This window comes from Diabrotica undecimpunctata, chromosome 1 (genome assembly GCF_040954645.1).
Source record: "Diabrotica undecimpunctata isolate CICGRU chromosome 1, icDiaUnde3, whole genome shotgun sequence".
Classification (NCBI taxonomy): Eukaryota; Metazoa; Arthropoda; class Insecta; order Coleoptera; family Chrysomelidae; genus Diabrotica; species Diabrotica undecimpunctata.
Window position 1 is genome coordinate 159,000,987 of NC_092803.1, and position 24,498 is coordinate 159,025,484.

General features: G+C 29.2%; 1 protein-coding gene across 2 annotated transcripts in view; it reads left to right on the forward strand.

Annotated features, from left to right (window-relative positions):
• Nucleotides 1–24,498, forward strand: part of LOC140432429 (myogenesis-regulating glycosidase-like) — a 91,177-nt gene that overhangs the window by 20,697 nt on the left and 45,982 nt on the right. The window contains exon 1 of one of the 2 annotated variants that reach the window (XM_072520328.1): nucleotides 16,011–16,084. The exons of the other annotated variant lie outside the window; for it this stretch is intronic. Coding sequence (XP_072376429.1) covers nucleotides 16,078–16,084 — 7 coding nt within the window. The 5' untranslated portion in view covers nucleotides 16,011–16,077. Of the gene's footprint in view, nucleotides 1–16,010; nucleotides 16,085–24,498 lie in introns of those variants that run through there. 2 annotated transcript variants of the gene reach the window in all.

Genomic DNA, 24,498 nt, shown 5'->3' on the forward strand with positions numbered 1-24,498 from the left:
GTCTGCGGGTATGATCCCCTGTTTCGAGGAATTTTTCTAACAAACGTGAGACGGATGTGTGGGACACGTTAAACCGACGATCAATTTTTCGGTAACTCCAACCTTCTTCCGACAGTATCACTGATTGGACACATTCATCTCGGGTTAAATTACGTGATTGACGCTCCCTAATAAACACAATTAACAATAATCAACAATTAAACAGTAGCCGAATAAAATTCGTGAACACTTGAAAATTAGTATATTTATAGAATTAGTACATTTTTTGCTTCTTTTTGTTTTGTTCCAAAAAAAAACTATAGCGATAAAACACAGTCAATAAATATAGAGTGTACGAATAGCATATACAAGGGGCTTGCAAAATATAACATTACAATGGAAATTTTTATTAAAGCTAATAAAATATTTTAATATTTCAAAGTGGTGCGTTAATTTCTTGGAGAAGTGTAAATATGTATAAAAATTGTTATCTTCTTCTTCAGCCGTTCTCTATCGTTTCGATATAGACCTCTTTCAATGTTCTGCAGTTTTCTCTATTTTGTGCTAGCTGGTACCAATATAATGCTCCTGTTCTTTTTAAGTCATCGTACCATCTTGTTCCGATCTTCTTATAGTTTAAGATCCGAATCAAGATCGACCTTTACCCATCTCTTTATTAAATCAAATTTCGTACATGTCTTGCTTATATTGCCTATCAGAGTATGTTCATAGCTATCCTTAATTAAAAAAGTTGTAATTATTTTTTTAACGACCGGTTTCGCATACTATAATTTACTATGCATCTTCAGGTCAACGGTACATAGTAAATCAAATGTTAAAAATATATATTCCATATTAGCGTACTGTCTGGTACAGAATATACAGCAATTATGCCAATATTATATGTGTGTGATTATTAAATATGGCTTTAAAATTTATTAAATAAAACAAAATAGAAATTAAGTAAAAAAACAATTTAGTTAAATTGAAAATAAATAAATTAATATTACTTACATGCCGATACAAGGATTATTATTAAATGTTTGAGAAAACATAGTTGAAAATCTGTTATGGTAAACTGGTGACAGGTGATCATTCGTTTTACTGCCACTATTAATGAATAAAGGGAAAGTTCTTGAGGGAAACAGATATCAACAACTAAACTAGGAATGCAGGTATTGTGTAAATTGATTGTTGAAAATTAAATATAATGCGTTATATTATTTAAAAGTATTTATATTTATTCAAGAGGTATATTTTGGAAATGTGTGTCATACAAATTTAAACAGCTAATTTAAATTTACTTCTTATTTATTGTCTGTATCTTGTTAGTTTGTTATGCAGTTTTTAATTTAAAACTGTTTAGAATAAATATATGATGACTAGAGACGAATTGATCGAGAACAGTGAATCGATGTGAAGAATTGCTATTTCGTGACGCTACCTTTGACGCCTTCTCGTGGCGCTAGTTTCGTGACGCTCGCCTGGGAGCATTTTACTATAGAGAAAAAAGTAATACCACGCCAGTGTAGAAGCTTTAACCGTTAAAAGCAAAAACCATTAACTGTCAAATAAAAAATTGATAACAACTTCTAATCTAAAATTAAATACTAACATCATATACATAAACGCACAAAGTGTATTACCTAAAACTGTTGAGATCAATAAAACTCTTTAAATCAAATCCTAGCTTTTAATCTAATTTTCAAAAATTCTGATAACCAGTAAAGTATTTACTAATGTTTGTATTTTGAGAACGATTTCCGAAGTGGAAATTGAAACGTCAATAAACGTATTTTAACCTTTAATTGTGGCTTATTCCCATTTAAATAGTAATTAATTCGTGATTTTTTATCCAGTCTTGCATCACTTGTATCTTAACCGGAACAGGAATTCGTCTCTCCACTGCACTCCACCGCATAAAATACTACCAATACCGCGACCACCGTACTCTTGTCCTTATAAAATCTATGAAAAGGTCCAACGTAGAATTGTTTTGTCCTTGAATGGGGTTGATCCTTGTTAATTCTTCTTATGTGCCCAAGGTAACCAATCTTGCGTTTTTTAATTAATTCAAAGAGTTCTCTTTCCACGTTGTTGTTTCCTTGTTGATTCGTCTGGAGCGAATAACATCTTATTTCTGTCTTCACAGTATCTTAATAGTATTGTTTCATCTGTTGTGATGTTATTGCATCCTCAAAGTATGTGTTGTGGTTGAAATCTCCTGCTACGACTACGGTCTCAGCTGAGTTCAACATGGCATCTAATTCTTACAGAGCTAGATTGTTGAGTATTCTCCTGTAAATAGAAAAAATGTTAGTTTATACCTAGATTTTCAAAATAATTATTTATTACCACCTGGTTCCACTCAATACTATTTTTGACGTATATGGCTACTCCTCTTTGATCAAATTGAAATGAAATGCAGTCTAGTATTTACCTGTTATAATTAAAATAACAGCCTGGCGCGCTAGCAGCGGCATCTATACGAAGTAACAAGTTCAAAGCCCTTACTGGAGGCTGTTGAACGACGCTAGGAAAAACCTTTTACTCTGACATGCATCTGCAGTTCAACACTCTTCTTTACGTAAAGAAAAGACGTTAAAATGCAAGTAAAAGATTGCATTTTATTTCAATTCGAATTCCACCACTGTTCTATACGTATTTCGAGTTATTCAACTCCTCGTCAGGACTACTTGTGGAAATTCAAACTGAAATGAAATACAGTCTAGAATTTGGCCCTTATAATTAAAATAACAGCCTGGTACACCAGCAACGGCATCTGCGTTTTTGTGTTTTTTAATGGTGAACTGTAGATGCATGTCGCAGTGTAAGGTTATTCCTAGCGTCATTCAAAAGCCTCCAGTAAGAGGCTTAGAATTTGCGATTCAAAGAGGTGTTACTTCGTATATATATATATATATATATATATATATATATATATATATATATATATATATATATATATATATATATATATATATATATATATATATATACATATACATATATATATATATATATATATATACATATATATATATATACATATATATATATATATATATATATATATATATATATATTTGGAGAGTAGTATATATATATCTATAGATATATATATATATATATATATATATATATATATATATATATATATATATATATATATATATATATATATATATATATATATATATATATATACTACTTTCCAAAATTAACGCACCACCTAAAATGGACCATGATTTTAAAACTTTATTTCTTCTGAACCCTCAATTGGATTTCCATGATTTATTTTTCACATTGTAGGTATATTTCTAGTTAATTACTATATTAATGTTTTTTAAGAAATGTCAACGTTTTACTTATATACGGGGTGTAAAAATAAAGTTGTGTTTTTTCATCTAATTTTGCAACACCCGGTGGAATGTATTAGAAACAAACGCTCCATGTTATGAATATTTTAAGATCGCTTGATTTTTTCTTCACATTTTGGTAAAAAAATCATTACGATACGTTTATTATCAAAAAAGAAAAGTAAGTTCAAAGCAGAAAAGTAAGTTCAAAGCATTGCGTGATTTTTTACTCTCCAAAATTAACGCCCGACCTCAACTCTACCATAATTATTAAGCTATTTTTCTTGTGTATCCTTGATTGGATTTCAATAAATTTTTTTGCTCATTGCAGACCTATTTCTGAGTAATTACGGTATTATTGTTTTCTGGGAATTGTCAACATTTCACCTAGATACGGGGTGTAAAAATAAATTTGATTTTTCATCTTATTTTGCAACACCCTGTGGAATTTTCTTAAAGCAAATGCTACATCTTAATCTTAATACTTTAAAAAAGTTTCTTTTCTGAAAAAGTAAAAAATTGAATTTTTTTCAATTCATTATTTTTGTATTAAAAAAATGTTTTCAAAATTATAAAAATTTTCAGAGAAACATTTATTAGATTAAAACATTTTTATATTAATTATTTTTAAGATGTATTAGCAGTAATTTTTACCTACTAAACTAATTTTTATTTGCTCTTGATAATAATTGTAAACATAATTGAAAGCTCGAGATTAAAAAAATAGTTAACCAATAGCCCTTTTATTGACTCCAACCCATCCAAAACAGTTATATATATATAACAATATATATATATATATATATATATATATATATATATATATATATATATATATATATTGTTATGATGTGTTTTTTGTTTGAATGATGAGCAATGAGTATTTTTAATAATATAATATATAGGGTTTTTATCGCGGTTCTCAAAGAATTAGCTTGTAAGTACTTTTTTAAATTATCTTTATTATAACTATTATGAAACACACATATATATCTAACCTAGCCAATGTAAATTTAAAATAAACTATCTTTAAATTGATATTCTTATAAAACTAATTAAATTCTATAAACAATGTAAAATTTAAACAAACTATCTTCAAAATTGAAATTGTTATGACACTAACTAAATTATATTAACAAAATTTTGTACCTTTCTTTCACTGAATGCCTAAATGAACTGTTTTCTACTATATAGATCCTAATCACCACTGAATGTCTTCGTACTTCAGTTATCCTTGTTTTTTGTGAAATTACTTTTTCCAATTATCAGCTTCTACCAATTTAAGATATAGTTTTCTTCACCAGCATTTATACACCACCAACCAAACCAGCAAACAGCATTTATATTTATTCTTCTTTTCAATATACCAATATCCAATTATTATAAGTTGATTTATACTAATCTCCAACCATAATATAATTTAATTTCTTCCAATATACTTTTTTTAATCTGATTCACTGACTCCAACTAACTTTCATATTTCTTACTAAACTTTTCTGACTGACTTCTTGAAAATTCTGAACAATTTACTTCACTATTCACTAACTAAATGTGTCTATTAACTTTCATAATAAACTGGCCTGACTTCTGACTAAAAACTCAAAAACTGCCACCTTGAATCCAAATTACGGGTATTTATATCCCTTTGGATATTCCAGAACCATCTGGTAAGAAATCATGTTCCAATTTGTTCTATCACTTCTATATAGATGTTCTCGAAAAAAATATCTGTTCGATCCACCGCCATAATCATTATTTCGAGAATGTTCGACTGTAAACAATGGTCACACTCTGCACTCTGAAGAATTCGTTAATGTTCCATTGATAATTTTGTTGACATTTAGGCTTTTCAGATCAGAATAAACATTTAAATCATCAAATATATATAAATTAAACACCTCAAACCAACATTATTATTATAACCCCACTTATATTCGTATTATGATTAATTTCTATCTGTCAATCCACTGTATAGTTGGTTGCCTAAGCACATGGCTCACTTAAATCTATTTACAACATTAAAATTACTAAAATACAACTTTTTACAATTATTATATGCTAATTTATTAAAAATGCCCTCACATAAATATATTTTTATTAAATTCTCTAGTATATAACTTATTTAAAATAATCAAATACTTTTTTATATCTAATATTATGTAGTATATAACTTATAAATTATTTTCTATAAACCCCAATCGTCACAATACCCCAAAAATAATATTTAAAATAAATAATTTACTTATTATTTTTTTAAATATTAATTTTCTCATACCTTATTAAATTTAATAAATCAATTTTTTTTTTTATTTAAAATGTGTTAAATACATCCCTGTTCGCTGTCTATATCAAAGCAGAGAACAACGGAGCACAGTTCGGCTATTCTATGGTCAAACTGTCATGTCAAATGGGGCAATGGATGCGATATCAGAGAATAAAATATAACCTTAATTAAAATATAATCGATATGGTGTTCTGTTTGTTTATAGACAAAATCTAGGAATTATTTCCATTCAAAATAACTTTCATCAATATAAATTGGTAAGTTTTTTTTTTACTTTATTATATTAGAAAGACATTTTTATAGCAATTATAGTATCAATTTTGTGTCTAACCCCAAATTATGATTTTTAGGGTACAAATTAATTTCCATATATACAAAATTCAACAAGTATGATGTCAAATTGATTCAAAATAATGAAATCTACCATCTACCATTTAACAAATCCAGTCTATTGAATAAAATGGATATATCAGTAAGTTATTAGTGTTATTATATTTGTGTTAAAGGTATAGAAAATGTTATTCAATCTCTTCATGATATTGAAAAATGTCGTTGATATGAAATATGCCTCTTAGTCTGTTCTCTGCATCTATTAACACATAACTATTTAGTCCATTCTGATTTTCAATTGTATATGGACCTTCAAGCATTGGTTGTAATTTCTTACAACGATTTTCTTTAACATTACTTTTTCTAAGTGAACGAATTAACACTTGGTCTCCTTTTTGAAATGTGATTGGTTTTTTTATATTTCGATTTTGTCTTCTGATATATTTTTCAGCTTTCCTCCTAATTCGGTTATTCACTTTCTGCATTACTTGTTCTAACATATCCTGATTATATTCACTAATCCACTTTCTGTTTCCTATATGGCCAAACATTAAATATTCTGGTACTTCCTCTGTATTCAAATTATGTGTATTATTTAAAAAATACTCTACTTGTGGTATATGTTGCTGCCAAGTTTCGTGTTGATTTTGGCACAGTATCCTTAAATATTTTATAACTTCTTTAATATATCTTTCTGCAGGATTTGCCTGAGGATGTCTGATACTTGTAAAATGAATGTTGATTCCCTTTTTCTCACAAAATGTCCGAAATTTTTGGTCGTTAAAATATGTAGCATTATCTATTATGCAATTTCTAAATGGTCCTGTTTCTTCGAAAAATTGATTAATATATAATTTTAATGTTTTAACATTTGTTCTAGAGCAGGGATATAGTTTAATAAATTTTGTATATAAATCAACTATCACTAGTATATGCTTTTTTCCTGTTGGACTGAGAACTAAATTTGAAATAAAATCCATGGAAACTGTATTTAGTTTTTCATATACAACATTAGATTTATATGTGTTCTGGTTTTTGAAATTCTTTTCTTTGTTTAGTTGACATATTGGGCATTGGGTAGTAATTTCCTTTGCTATACTTATGTCATTCTTTGCAAAATAATTGTCCCTAAATAGCATCCATAGCTTTCTTGAACCAATATGCATATAATTGTTATGTAAATTTTTCAATATTTTCTTTGCTAAAGTTCTAGTTATTACATATACTTCTATGCCATTTATTATTTTATAATATACCCCATCTTTCCTAAGGACTTTTTGTTTTTCACTCAAATTGATCTGATCTCTTATAATTTCTTCTTTAGAATATAATCCAGTACTTTCTACTAATTGATTTAATCCAATTTTTATTGTTCGCTGCCCTTTTTGTGGTGTATTTTCTAACCTTGATAAAGCATCTGCCACTATATTGGATTTTCCAGAAATGTATTTGATTTCAAAGCAGTATTCACTAAGTATTAGACTCCACCGATGTATTCTACTGTTTCCATATTTGTTATTTAATATTGACGTTAAAGCTTGGTGATCTGTTTCTATTGTAAATTCATTACCCAACAAATAAAATCTTAATTTTGTGACACAGTGTATTATACTTGCTAGTTCTAATTCTGAAACTGAGTAACCCTTTTCATGTGGCTTTGTAATTCTTGAAATGAATTGTATTGGGTATTCGACCCCATCATGTATTTGTAATAATACCCCTGATAATCTCTCTATTGATGCATCTGTTCTTAATATGAATGGCTGTGTGTAGTCAGGATAGTATATTTTCAAATTTGACAGAAAAATGTTTTTAATTTCTTGGAATGCTAGTTCTCTTCTCTGATCCCATCTCCATTTTACACCTTTTCTCAGTAGTTCAAGTAATGAAATTTCTTTTATACTTAGATCTGGTATCATCCTTTTATAATAATTAATTATTCCAATAAATCCTCTTAAAGTTCTTAAATTGTGTGGTGTTTTATATTCCTGAATGACTTGTGTCCGTTCTGGATCCATTTCGATTCCCTTAGTGTTAAGTTTATAACCTAGATATATGACTTCTTTTTGAAAAAATGTACATTTTTCTTGATTTATTTTTAGTCCAACTTTGTCTAATCTATTTATTATAATTTTTAGGTGTTTCTCATGATCTTCAGCCGTTTTAGAAAAAATTAATATATCATCAATGTAGTGAATTACAAAATGTTCATATTGATCCAAAATATCATGAAGACATCTACATAGAGCACTGCAAGATGATTGAAGTCCAAATGGTACTACTTTGAATTGATATACTACTCCATCTATCTGAAATCCTGTATACTGTCTACTTTTTCTTTCTAGAGGTATTAACCAGAAACTATGCTGTAAATCGATTTTAGTGAAAAATGACATTCCTGTAATTCTTCCTAATATTCCATCTATACTCATTGGTGCTTCAAATTGCTTTTCAGTAATCTTGTTAATATTCCTTGCATCCAAACATAACCTGATTTCACCTGATCTTTTTCGTACTACTACTATGGGGTTAATAAAACGTGTGTCTGCCTTCTCAATGATCCCATCTTCTAACATATTATTAATTGTTTTGTTTACTTCTTCTCTGTATTTATATGGTATTGGGTATGATTTTGTTTTAAAATCTTTTTCCTCCTTAACTCTTATACTATGGATATAATTCTGTGCAATTCTATTTTCTTTATTGACAAGTCCCTTGTGTTGCTGCAATATGGAAATGACTATTGATTTATATTCTTCAGGGCAATTTAAAACTTTCATCATATCTTCTTCTTTACAAATAACATTATTCTTCATTATGTACTCATTATTCCTTGCTTCCAATTTTACGCACTCCGCCTCGTAGGCATCCATCTGCTTAAAACTTCCATTCCTTAAATATTCACTACAATAATTATTCTTTACATTCTTTTGGGACATTTCCCTATCATCAAAATACATTTCTTCTTCATAAACATCATTATTTTCTTTTAATAATATCCTATCAACTCTTATTCCTTCTTCTACCTCATCTTTCTGCATAAATTTAATTATTTGCCCTTCCAAAGTTACCATTTTTTTTTCAAAATCTATCTTTACTTTCTTCTTTTCCAATTCATCATTTCCCATTAATATATCAACACATAAATCCTTGACAATAAATCCTTGCATATTAATTTCTTTATTAAGAATATTAATTTTAAAATTGGCTAATTTATCAATTTCACCCAACTTCTTATTATTTGCACCAATAATTTTAATTTTTGGAATCTTTATTATATCTGATAGTTTTAATGTATTAAAAATAAAATTCTCCGAGACTAATGTACTTTCTGAACCAGTATCTATCATAATTTTAATCATTTTATTTTTGGCCAAAGCATTTATATAAATTAAATTAATAGAGTCAATAATTTTATCCTCATCTAAAGAAATAAATTCAGAAGGTTTTTCATAATAGCAATGGCCTAACTTGTAATTCAGAAAGTTTACTGCACAAAATTTTGATTATTAGAATTGTCAGATTGTATCTGACCACTTGGATCTGATGTCCTATGTCTTTCCCTACTATGACTTCTACTCACATTTTCTTGCCTTGTACTATTTCGTTCCCTGTCTTCGCAGCTTCTATTCCTTCGAATACAATTTACCTGTCTGTTATAGTTAGGTCGCTCTGCATTTCTTCTATTGTTAAAATCTTGTCTATTATTATTAGTACTGTTATTAAAATGTTGTCTATTATAATTAGTATTATTATTAAAATTTTGTCTATTATAACTAGTATTATTATTAAAGTTCTGTCTATTTGAATTACTGTTAGTATTATTAAAATTTTGTAAACTATCACCATACCTAGTATTATTGTTATATGATTGTCTATATTGTTGATTATCATTTTTATTATATTGAAAGTTATTGTTGTTTTTTCTGTTGTTATTATTACTTGTCATATTGCCTCTTTGTATTCTTTGAATAAAATTAATAAAACTATCTATTGTTTGAATATTTTGTACAGTTACGGTTTGCACAACATCAGCATCAAAATGTCTAGATACATTTAAAACTGTTTCATCCTCTCTAAGTGGTGGTTCTAAATATTTTGCAACTGTTATCAATTTCAATGCATAATCTACCATATTTGATTTTAAATTTTGATTATACTTTCCAAAATATAGAATTTCTCTAAACTTGGCTTGCTCTAATTCACCCCAATAATAATTTAAAAATTTATTTTCAAATGTTTGAAAATTATCTAAATCATTCTCAATACTAGCAAACCAAGTTGCTGCATTGTCATTTAATGTCATTCTAATATAATCTTTAATATCATTAATATTATTCACAAATCTTAATTTATGTTTTAAACTATTTATGTATACTCTAGGATGCAAATTTTTTATATTACCAGAGAATTTAATCCCAGTCTCATTTGTTAAATTTAAGTACGGTCTCCCTATGTCTCTCATTTGTGAAATATCATCTATTCTCTGTTCCACATTTCTTATTTGATTACAATTTATTTGGATATTTTGTTGTATATCGTCTAATTTTTCTTCTGTGTTTCTCCTGTCTTCGTTAATTTTTACTTCTAAGTTACATTTCTGTAACTCTATTTTCTGTTCTATATCTATCTTATTATCTTGAATAATCCTCTTTACTTCTGTCCTCTCATTTTCTATCCTTTTCTTGTAGTCATTCCGTATAATTTTTATTTCATTTGCTACTTTTTTCTCTGCAGCTTCAAGTTTTTTATCCATTTGTTTTTCTATTTGTTTTACAATTTAATTATTATTATCCTCTATTTTCTTTTCTAATTTTCTATAATTCTCTTCTAATTTCTGTTCCATTTTTTTCATGTCTTCTTTGACTTCTTTTGAATTCTCTTCCAATTTTTTTATGTCTTCTTTGACTTGTTTTGAATTCTCTTGCAATTTTTTTATGTCTTCTTTGACTTCTTTTGAATTCTCTTCCAATTTTTTTATGTCTTCTTTGATTTCTTTTGAATTCTCTTCCATTTTTTTTGTATTCTCTTCCATTGTCTTGTTCATCTGCATCATTAATGACATCAAAGCTGCCATATTGACATTTTCCTCTCTTTCTGGATTCATTTCTGCAGTATCTTGTGGAACTTGAACTAAACTCTCCTCTTGTATAGGTTGTGTTTCTACTTCCACATCTTCTTCATTCTTTTTGCTTCTTGTACCTTTCTTTCCTTGAGACATTTTGAGACTTTACTTGTTCAAATATAATTAAAAATAAAATCTATAATTTTTTCTTTCTACTGATAATTAATTTAATTATATGAGAGCACTTATCTTCCCAAACTAATTCTTTTAAATAGAGAGCCACCGCGTTGGGTGCCAAATTGTTATGATATGTTTTTTGTTTGAATGATGAGCAATGAGTATTTTTAATAATATAATATATAGGGTTTTTATCGCGGTTCTCAAAGAATTAGCTTGTAAGTACTTTTTTAAATTATCTTTATTATAACTATTATGAAACACACATATATATCTAACCTAGCCAATGTAAATTTAAAATAAACTATCTTTAAATTGATATTCTTATAAAACTAATTAAATTCTATAAACAATGTAAAATTTAAACAAACTATCTTCAAAATTGAAATTGTTATGACACTAACTAAATTATATTAACAAAATTTTGTACCTTTCTTTCACTGAATGCCTAAATGAACTGTTTTCTACTATATAGATCCTAATCACCACTGAATGTCTTCGTACTTCAGTTATCCTTGTTTTTTGTGAAATTACTTTTTCCAATTATCAGCTTCTACCAATTTAAGATATAGTTTTCTTCACCAGCATTTATACACCACCAACCAAACCAGCAAACAGCATTTATATTTATTCTTCTTTTCAATATACCAATATCCAATTATTATAAGTTGATTTATACTAATCTCCAACCATAATATAATTTAATTTCTTCCAATATACTTTTTTTAATCTGATTCACTGACTCCAACTAACTTTCATATTTCTTACTAAACTTTTCTGACTGACTTCTTGAAAATTCTGAACAATTTACTTCACTATTCACTAACTAAATGTGTCTATTAACTTTCATAATAAACTGGCCTGACTTCTGACTAAAAACTCAAAAACTGCCATCTTGAATCCAAATCACGGGTATTTATATCCCTTTGGATATTCCAGAACCATCTGGTAAGAAATCATGTTCCAATTTGTTCTATCACTTCTATATAGATGTTCTCGAAAAAAATATCTGTTCGATCCACCGCCATAATCATTATTTCGAGAATGTTCGACTGTAAACAATGGTCACACTCTGCACTCTGAAGAATTCGTTAATGTTCCATTGATAATTTTGTTGACATTTAGGCTTTTCAGATCAGAATAAACATTTAAATCATCAAATATATATAAATTAAACACCTCAAACCAACATTATTATTATAACCCCACTTATATTCGTATTATGATTAATTTCTATCTGTCAATCCACTGTATAGTTGGTTGCCTAAGCACATGGCTCACTTAAATCTATTTACAACATTAAAATTACTAAAATACAACTTTTTACAATTATTATATGCTAATTTATTAAAAATGCCCTCACATAAATATATTTTTATTAAATTCTCTAGTATATAACTTATTTAAAATAATCAAATACTTTTTTATATCTAATATTATGTAGTATATAACTTATAAATTATTTTCTATAAACCCCAATCGTCACAATATATATATATATATATATATATATATATATATATATATATATATATATATATATATATATATATATATATATTGTTATGATATGTAAAATCGAGAAAAATATTGGGTTGATTAAAATATTTCAAAGTTCAAAAACATTAAAATATTTCAGATAAGTAGGATAATAAACAACAAACATTTCGAAGAAGGAAAGTTATTAAATTTTTGGATTTCCTGTACTAAACAAAATGTAAGCTATACATAAATTATTTCTTTGTTATACTTGAGTGACCCGCATAAGTTTAAGTGAAAGCTAAAGACAATTGAACGGGGTTTTTCAAAATACATTAATGCAGTGATTAAAGACAATAGAAGGGATTATAGAAAGAGGTTTTTGTTAGTTTTTAAGAATTATAGAAAAATATTATTTGTAAATAAGTTTTAGGAAATTTATAATTATAGGTAAAAATTTGTTTGTTATCGAAATGAAAAAATGGGGGAATTGTGACGAGTTTTGATTGGCGGAGATTGAAAAAGGTGGGATAAGTATGTAGGAAAAAGTTTAGCGAGATTGAGGAGAGAGAAAGAAGGATCAGTTGGTTTTCCAAATCTGTAAGACGAACAGTGATTGTTCTTTGGTGATTCCCAAGAAGTAGCAAGCAGTAGTGTTGAATGTTAGTGAGTTTTTTTGGAGTTAGTGTATCTGACAGAGCTGAAGCAGCAAAATATTGTAAGTCATATTTTCCTACTTATATTCCAAGAGTCACTGTTCAGGCCAACGAGAGATTCATTTTATCGTAAAGAGAAGATATTCCAAGAGTCAATTTTTCACTCGGGCCAACGAGAGATTCAGTTTATCGAGAGGAGAAAGGCTATCATAATTTGAATGATTGTTGCTTTTGAAGGAGATCATTAAGGACGATATACTTGCAACAATCTGTTGTAAGATTGCTGATTACATAGGGAGCGGTTGAGAGGAGATAATACAGTCTACAAGGAACAAGGATTTGGACCACTCATCATCAGAGAGAGATATTTTTGTTTTCTGCAGTTTTTTTTCTTTTATTGATAACACAATTTTTACACGTAATTTAGAAAGGATATAAATATTTTGATTAGGAGAGTTAGAATAGTTTGGGATTTTGAGTTTTCAATGAATATTGTTTGTACCATTAATTTTGATTGTTCACGTACGGAGAACAAAATTTTGAGAATCCTTATATGAGATTTGTTTATTGAAAACTTTTGAGTGTGAATTATTTCATTATTTTATTTCAATATATATAGTGTTAGATCATATGTGTTTTTTTATTATTCCGGTATTCTCTGGACCTTACCTTTCACATGTAATAGCATAGATATTGAAGCACGAATTTAACCCTGAGATAAAAGAATTAAAAATTGTGATAGAGTCATAATCATATCATTTAAATAATTTTAATTAATCAAAAAAATTAATTAGCTAATTATTGCTTGGCGCACCAAGACTTTAAATATCGCAATAATATATATATATATATATATATATATATATATATATATATATATATATATATAAAATTAGTTTTTCTTCGGTTTAGGTTCAATAAATTATATTACATGTGGAACTAGGTTTTATTTTCCATAGAAATCAACGTTTCGGCAGGAAACCCTTGCCTTTGTCAAGATTCTAAAATGTACAATATTAAGAACAAACAGTTATTGTATATATATATATATATATATATATATATATATATATATATATATATATATATATATATATATAACTTAACAAAACGTAAAACGGGACACTGACATTAATGAAGTGACAAATAAAAGTTGATATCTGATATCTCATGGTTTACTGTCATTAGTGTATAATTATTTTTATATGGGCGTATCATTGATGTTTTCAAAAAAGGTAAAGTGGATATATGTTATGACTTTAAGAGCTTTTTATGGTGTTATATTTATTATTATTTAAATCAGATTGAAATATATTCTATTTAGGTTTTGTATATCTCTTTTGTCATTTATTGCGTTGGAATTTCTTTTTATTTCTATTAATTCGTGTATCTCCCTCTTCTTTTTGTTTTTTTTTTTTTTCGGTTTTTAAAATTTTGATGTTTTTGAAGTCAAATTTATGCTTCTTCTCATTTTCATGTTTTGTGAGCGCAGTGACATTGTTCTTGTCATATTTGTGAGAACGAATTCTGGATTGAAGCAGTTGACTGGTTTGCCCGATATAGACACCTTCACAGTTAATACATGGTATCTCGCAAACAACATGTGATTTTTTGAGTTTTGGAGTTTGTGTTTTTAAAAAATTTTTAATAAAATCCTTTATAAAAAGGTATATAAAAACCCAGTCGGGCTATGTTAAATAGACAAAACGTTTTCGGAATAAATATTCCATCATCAGTGTCAGGTTAATACATGAATGTAGCCACTAAATATGGGGGTAAAAACCCTTTAAAAATTACTAACTGAAATTTAGTTTACATTATTTCTTGTATAAAATTAAGATGGTGAAGTTACCGTTGGATTGGTAACATGACGACATATGACTCTACATTAAGTTGCAAGTCCTGAGACGGTATGTCTACGAGGAATTTATGAAAGCACCATTTGCCATCTTAATTTTATACAAGAAATAATGTAAACTAAATTTCAATTAGTAATTTTTAAGGGGTTTTTACCCCCATATTTAGTGGCTACATTCATGTATTAACCTGACACTGATGATGGAATATTTATTCCGAAAACGTTTTGTCTATTTAACATAGCCCGACTGGGTTTTTATATACCTTTTTATAAAGAATTTTATTTTTTAATATATGGTATACAGCCATTAAAATTTTTTAATATATGGTATACAGCCAACTACAGGAACTTAGCTTCCTTGTGGATTTTGTGTTTTTAGTTTAGTGAAATATTTATTTAAAAGGTTGTTGCCTTTGTGGGCCACTGTTATGTTATGTTTGGCTAAAAGATTTTTATATTAATATTACGATATTAAGATATTAAAATTATAATAAGATATTTTTATATTAAATATAGTACGGTTCAAGAAACTTAAAACTATATATATATATATATATATATATATATATATATATATATATATACATATTAGTATTAACTACTATTAGTAAAGTAGTAGTAGTAGTATTATTATACTCACCACTCTTGCTGCTCTCTGAATCATTTCATTTTAAAAACTGAATACATGAACTGAGACATGCACCAAATTTACATTTGTTATTCTTTAATTTATAATTCAAGACAAGTACGTAATGGATTAATAAATTGTTTAAAAATATAATTGCATTGTAATGTTTGCTTTTGTAGTACGTAAGCAAATAGTCAGTTAATAAAAAGAGAGTTATATAGAATGTACAACTACGTCTGTGGTCGACAGCGTAATCAAGGGAATGAATTGTAAGTGATATATATATTTTTTTTATTTTTACAATATTTAATAAATTCTATCAGAAAAAATTATGAAATTTGGAGTGACACTTTTAGATGCTATATAAGGAATTTATCAGCAAGTAGTAAAAAGTTATTAGCTGTAATTTTCATCTTTATTTTTTGTATTTTGGTAATATACAATAGATATAGGTTATTTTCTTATCAGGTGAAAAAATTTTAACTGACAGTATTTATTTTTAAAACCTTTATTCGAAACTCGCAGGAAAAGTCGAATTGGTAGTATTAATCCTATGAGATGCCAACTAACCGAAATACACGATACACTTTTACAATTATACGAAAATTCCCAAGATGTTCGTATATTACATGAAGCATTTACGGTATCAGAACAAATATCTCAATATTCATTTCTAGTATTAATAGGTATTTGGTATGATTTGCTGCTCCCTATAAACATAGTCAGTAAAGCCTTATATACCAATTCAATGTATTTAAATAATGCTGTTAATTTATTATGATTTTGTTCAAAATATCTTTCAAATAATCGTTCAAAAGATTTTGAAAAATGCTTGATAGTCGCCAGAGAGGTAACAAACTTTAGGCACTGAACTGATTTTTATACAAAAACGCATCCGACGTATAACGAGTCAGCAAGAACATTTCAAAATAAATGCATTCAACAGCAAATCTAATTAAGGCTTCATTTTTAGAATATTTTGAACAAACCATTTTGAACAAACCGATCATTTTTGATTAATCGGAGATGTTTCTGTAATTTAAAAGAGAATATATAAATAATGATGAATTAGCCAAATGCTGCGTATATTTACAGTGAGGTCTCGTTTTATGCGGTGGGTATGTTCCACAGAAAAGCGCACATAAAAAAATACATTACTTGCCTAGAATAGGTAGAGATACTCTAAGTCGATAAAGGTCATATGTGTTTTAATGTTTTTTTCTTTGTTCTTTTCAATCACCTGTCTCATAATAAATATATTATCTAAACATGATCTGGCTTTTCGGAATCCTGCTTGTTCTTCGCTATAATGATCCATGTGTTGTTCTAGTTTTTCTTTTATTACTGATGAAAAGATTCTTGCTATTGAAGGCATTACACTGATCCCTCTGTTATTTGGTGACCATTTGTCACCTTTTTTGAAAATGGAGGACATGTATGATAAATTCCACTCATCGGGAATCTTCTCTCCTGCTTCGATTTTATTGAACAACATTCGTATAAAGGATACTATCCTTTTTACGATTTATTTTTATGTTCCCTGGTCCTGGTACTTTATTGTTTTTGGATTTCTTTAGTGCTTCATTTATATCTTCCTCTGAGAGAATGAATCTGACAAGCAATAAATACAAGACGACGATGAGAGCTTTGTTTTTGACTAATTAGAAACTTAAGACAACAATACTGACACATGAAGAATTTAAAATTTGAAGAAATAGTTTTTGACGAAATGTGAAATGAAAATTTTGACGAAAAGGACCGTCTTCATAGAATTTCGTATTTTTTGGAAAAGATAAGACAAGCAGTTGAACGTACCCGTGCTCAAAATCTTGTAACACAAGCGCCTATCGTTACAGGAATTACAAAACAAAAAACAGAATCCATCGAAATTTGGAGTTTATTTTTTACGTCGGGTTTATTGAAAATTATCGTCGAAAATACTAATAAATATATTTTACTGAAACAGTACTCCCAGACCTATAAAACAGCTTACCCAAAAGACGTAACTGAGCTAAAAGCATTTGTGGGATTACTGTACATAGTAGCTGAGAACAAGAATAACCCCACCAAAATGCTGCTAACCTTTTTAACACCAATGGAATGTCAATGGAAATATACCGATTGACAATGGTCCTAGAAAGGTTTAGGTATGTACTAAGAAATTTGCATTTTAATGAAAAAACTACTCGAGAAGAGGGCCAAAACCCTAACAAACTAGCTACAATAACAGAATCTTTTGACGTATTTACTGCTCAGCTACCAAAATATTATTGAATATCCCATTTTACAACGGTAGATGTGGGTTTCGGGTTTATATGCCCAACAAATCACGGAAATATGGCTTAAAGTATTTACTCTTGTAGACGCGAAAATGTTTTATACCTAGTCAATGGAAGTATACGTCGGTAAACAGCCGAATGGACCTTATGAAAAAGATACTGCTAGCTTTGCCTTGCTTCCTTATTTGTGCAAACCTATAAAAGTATACCTTTTAAATGTAATGTTACCATAGACAATTTTTTATCGCTGCAAATGTGGCAACTAAGGTTCTGAATGTTCACACAGAGGCATCAGTGTGATAGCATGTATGGGCAGGTTATATGGAAAAATACTGAAAGAAAAACTGGAAAAATCTATCTCAAATAAAATCGGAGAAGATCAGGCGGGGTTGACGGCAGATCTTGCATAGACCACATATATACACTCCAACAATTAATTGAAAAAAAAATGGCAAAAAATAGACCGTACACATGGCATTCATAGATTAAAAAAAAGGCGTATGACACGGTTCCCAGAAAATAACTATGGAACACGATGAAGGAAATCGGAATAACTCAGAGGTTGATAGAAGCCGTAAAAAACCTTTACAACCACAACAAGGTAAGAGTTAAAACCGGCAATAAATACTCCAACGAATTTAAGACAACAAAAGGCTTATTGCAGGGATGCTCTACATCTCCGACACTGTTCAAGATATTTTTTGAACAAATATTAAAACCATGGACAAGAAAATGTGAAGGGATGGGAATACCAATCCGGGACAACTACTTGTACACATTAAGCTTTGCAGATGACCAAGTGGTAACGGCTCAGGTTGAAGAAGATCTGTGCTATATGCTCCAAAAATTAGAAAAGGAATACACAAAAAATGGACTGGAAATAAATCTAGAAAAGACCGAATATTTAACAACAGAGCAAGAGCCAGTGAGAAACTTGGAAATGGACCATAATAGGGAAATTAACGGCACTGACAAATTCAAATATTTAGGATTCATACTCTCAAAAATTGGAACCACCGAGCAAGAGATAACCAGCAGATTAGCACAGACAAGAACATGTATTAAACAAATGAACGGGATAGACAGATTACCAGAAATACAAAGAAGAGAATTTATAACACCTTGGTACCAGACACCAGTATAATGACCTATGGAGCAGAGAATTGGGTAATAAATAAACGAAACAGGTCCAAAATGACAGCAACTGAAATGGAGTTCATGAGAAGAAGCTGCAGAGTGACAAAAATGGATCCCATCAGAAATGAGGAGATAAAACGAAGAATGGCAGTAGAACAAGACATACTTAGCTACATCGAAGAAAAACGTTTAATTTGGTATGGACATGTGAGAAGAACAGATCATACAAGGTGGATAGCAAAGATTTCGGATTGGAGCCCTATAGGAAGGAGGAAAAGAGGTAGACTCCGAAGATCATGTAGGGATGAAGTGTACGAGGCCATGGAAAGACGAGACCTCAGAGATGGAGAATGGCAGAACAGAAAGGACTGGAGACGTTGGCTGTAAATATCCTTATATAGATAGAAAGTTCTGAATGATTACCAGCTAACAATAATGGTACAATGAGAAAAAATAAGAGAGATATTCCGTCGGAGTTCGTGAATATTCATCGACCAGTTCAAACAAGTATGTTTGGCTTCCAAAAGAATTTATCTCTTGTATACTATATTCCGCGTAAGTAAAATGACTTACTACTTTCAACTATGCATTTCTAAGATAAAATTGATAAAGAAACTCAAAAGCCGGAAATCATCAGAGAATATACTAAAACGGAAGCGGGAGTAGACGTTGTGGAAAAGCTTCTTATTACTGAGCTAGACCTACCTGGTGCTATCCAATGGTTTTGTTTTATGATGCAATGAATGTGGCTGACATAAATGCATTCATAATTTACAAATGCATTAATATAGAAGATAAAACACATAGAAACATTTTTTTGGAAAAAATTGGTTATGTTTTACTAAACGATCATACAAAACGACGAGTTCAATAGGACACTTTTTCGAAAATAAAATCAATCAAGACTTTTATAAATATTGAGCATGCAAATTGATTATCATGAAAATAGAGAAGTTACATATGGAAAGTGTAGTTACTGCTCAAGTAAACAAATCGTTAAACTCTTTATTGTTGCTATAAGTGCCCCAAATTTATATGTTTGGAACATGTGAAGAATGCAGCCATCACGATGATACCGCACAGATCGAAGACTAGTTGTAAAGACATCTAAGCTTAGTGAAAATAATCAATTCAACGTTGGAAAAATCTACTTACGAATATTAATAACACAATTATAACAATTGTTTACATTGATATTGTTAGGAATATTAACAGAAGTGGCAGTATTGAAATTAGTGTTAGACGTGTCAGTACTTTTACTATTTTTTGAGATATTAACTTGGTTGCGGCCATTTTCAATCTGTGAAGCTATGTGAATTTTATTTCTTAAGGAATTTTCTACGTATCCCTTTGCTACATTAGTTGATTTCCATCTTTCGTGTCTTTTCACGTTGATAATAGTACCACCATTATCAGCCAGTAAAGTGGCTGAGCTTCTTCGTAGACAGTGCCCGGTGTATTCTTTGGGATGCAGTAATTTAAGAAGTTCAGCAATAGTGCAGTCGATTTTTCCAAAAGTGTGAATACCAATAGTTTGTATAGTACACCTTCCATTTTTGTAATATTCAAATAATATACGATGCGGTGTGTTTGTTTGACGTAATGATAAATATTTTCTGTATAAAGAAATGGCGTTTTCTCCAATAACCACAAAGGTTCTTTCCATGTTCCTTTTCGAATTAGGAATTTTAATCACAAACATGGTTATCTTCTCTCCCATATCATCTAAACTTCCTTTGCAAAGCTCCTCACGATGACAAGCGCCTGCCAAACCAATTATTAATGCAACCTAAAATTTACAACAAAAAAAGAGAAATTAGATTTAATTATATAACCTTTGTCATTAAGTAGATCTTATCTTCAACTTCTGATAACGATTTATCTATTTCTTCTTTATTCAATACTTTCGATTTTTTTGGTTTGTAGCCGATGGATTTTCTTTTAAGGAAAGCAATAACTTTTGGGTAGCGGCTTATATCTATATTATTTTTAATGTTAAGTGTGGACTTAAGCATCGAGTAATTGCTCCAAATGCTTGATGGCTTCAAGATATTAGATTTTTCCATTAGATATGCAAGAATGACTTCTTTATTTATAGTATGTAAATTTTTATCATTGCTCCATTTTTGAAATAAATCGTAGACCAATTCATACCTCTTTCTTGACTTTACCGGCAATAATTCATCAATAGCGGCTTTTGCAATTTTCCTAATCTCATCTGGAATCATTTCGGCTTCACTTTCATTGCTAATTTCCATTTCTTAGAATTGTAAAACGAAAAACTGACAGAGAACACACGAATCTTAAATGACAAGCGTTGTAATAAAATATAAAGTTGATGTAGCCAAAGCCATTACCTAGCTACCCAACATCGTCCCGAAAGTGAAAAATTAGTCCCGAAAGTAGGTACATTCGCTACGGGTTGTGTAAAATGGTACTTTCGATTTAATAAATGATACCTACCGAAAGTTTTATTTTCGGGACGGCTGCAAAAAAAATATTTTAAAAACTAATTTTTAAAGTTATGAAAAAATGTTTTCATATGTTTATTTTATTTAGCTTGAATTATTTAATTATTTATACCTACGTAGAAATAACTTTCTACGCTTCTTAATAGGTTTTTTGTTTATTAATTTGTTTATTCTTGATATTTTGTTCATGGAGTATAATAAAACTATAAAAGCATATAACACAATGTTTAATTTTGAATAAACAATAAATAAACATGCGCATATTTAGGTATAGTCATTTTCTATCATATTGGTAGCACATTATGTATGCAAATCCTCAACAGGTCAAAAAACCATAGGCGTCACCCTATACTTGTTTTGAAATAAATAAAAAAAATTAATATTTTATGATGCCGTCAACAATTCATTATCTTTTAAAAAATCTTCTGTAAAATAAGTGTCCACTAATCTCACTATACCTTTTTTGTGCGTAAAAAACGTCGGTATATATGCCACACGATTATTGTTAATTATACACGGGTGATTAAAGAGAGAATTCAATGTTTCACGAAATAAATTAATGTAAACAGTAATTTAAAGGTGAATATTGTTTTCTATACAAGTTATCGCCTGACACAAAAAGAATACCTTCTTTGAACGATTACCTGGAATTACTGATAAGGCTTCACTAATGATACTTTAAGTAGTTTTTATGCCACATTACAGCTTATGCCAATAATATAAATTAGAAATTGTTTGCATCTTCCATTTAGTTTGTAGATGTCTTACTAATATTCATGTCTTACCTACCTACGTTTTTGTTGTCGATATTTTGTTATTTGCATTTAAAAATGACGTCGACAACAGGTTTTATCCCGGTTAAGTGTAGTTTTAAAGGTGCCTTCAGTCTAAGATAGAGAAATATAATATTAAATGTACACGATGCACTTGTACATCAACACCCTTTAAGTAATGTTCGTGAAATCGTTAACATGTGTTCAAATATGGCAGGGGTTGGAGAAGCAACAATTTATAGATTCCTAAAAGAAAGAAAAGGAGGAACTGTTTCATCTCCCAAGAAGAGTGGAGGGAGTCAACCCTTGGATATTGAAGAAATACATAAGAACATGATAAGACGCAGCGTCCACTCATTTTACACAAATATCCAAACATTAATTAGAGAAAACAAAGAGTTACCAATTATAAGCAACAAGAAATTATGGGGACTATTGAGAGAGATGGGATTTCATTGGCAAAAGAATAGAAGAAAATCCGTTTTAATTGAAAAAGATTACATTGTATGTTGGAGACGAGATTATCTAAGAACTATTAAAAAGTACCGAGAAGAAGAAAAAACAATTTTTTATTTGGACGAGACTTGGCTAAATGAAGGTCATACTGTACCATATCTATGGGTTGATACAAATGTGAAAAGTTCCCGTCAGGCATTCATCGAAGGTGTATCTACTGGAATAAACAATATTCCCGTTGGAAAAGGACGCAGACTCATAATAACCCATATTGGAAACGAATACGGATTTGTCAATGGTGGATTATTAAGTTTTGCCTCAAAATCAACCAAAGATTACCACGAGGACATGATTGCTAACGTTTTTGAAGAATATTTTGAGCAAATGTTGGATTTAATTCCAAAAAATTCTGTCATAGTCATGGATAATGCTAGTGGCCATTCAAGACTAGCAGAAAAATTGCCAACAACGGCATGGAAAAAAGGAGAGATAATCGAATGGTTGGATAAACATTCAATTGAGTACAAGGAGAAGTCGACAAAAAAGGAATTATTACTTATTGTAAGGCAACATAAAGCAGCTTATAAAAAATATATAATTGATGAAATGGCATTAAACCGTGATGTAATTATTAAACTTTTACCCCCATACCACTGTCATCTGAATCCGATAGAAAATATATGGTCTCAAGTAAAGGGTGAAGTCGGACGCAACAACAAAACTTTTAAATTAGAAGACTTACAACAATTATTAGAACATTCCTTATCAAAAGTAACTCCAGAAAATTGGAAAAATGCTGTTAGTCATGCTCACAAGGAAGAAAATAAAATGTGGAATTTGGATAATATGACTGATGCAATGCTGGAACCGGTAATAATTAACATTGGAGTTGAAGATTCCTTAGATTCTGAAGAAAGCAGTGAATCTGAAATGGAATTTGATTAAAATAATATTCATTTTTTTACAAATCGGCCCCTGTTCCGGCCACAAATTATTTTATATATAACCAATAAAATAAACATCTTAATCTCCATCACTCCGACACTGGCAACTTTATTTAGGGATTAGTAACCCTCAAAACTATTGTATTCTATTCTGCTTCAACCTTTATACCTGGTGGTCATACTCAATTTAAAATTGTTTTCCTATATACTTCTCTAAACTTGTTGACAAATATCTATTTTTCATTGAGTCACCCGTATCAACAGTTTAGGGATTTGCATACATAATGTGCTATCAATATAATGGAAATGGACTATATACAAAAATAATCCGTCTTGTAGACCTATGTAGATTAGTAAGGGTGTAATTTCCAAGCAGGTTAGTACAGAAGGGTTAAAATCTATAAAATTAATAAATAAATAACAAAATTACTTTATTTAATTTTAAAAATATTCATACTGTTCATACTATCCATATTCTAAAGTGGAACTGGGCTGGTCATGTAGCAAGATCAGTTGATGACCGGTGGTCAAAAAGAATTTTGGAATGGAGACCCCGAGTACAAGCTAACAGAAATAGAGGTCGACCCGCAACGAGATTGACAGATGACATAAAAAGAGTGACT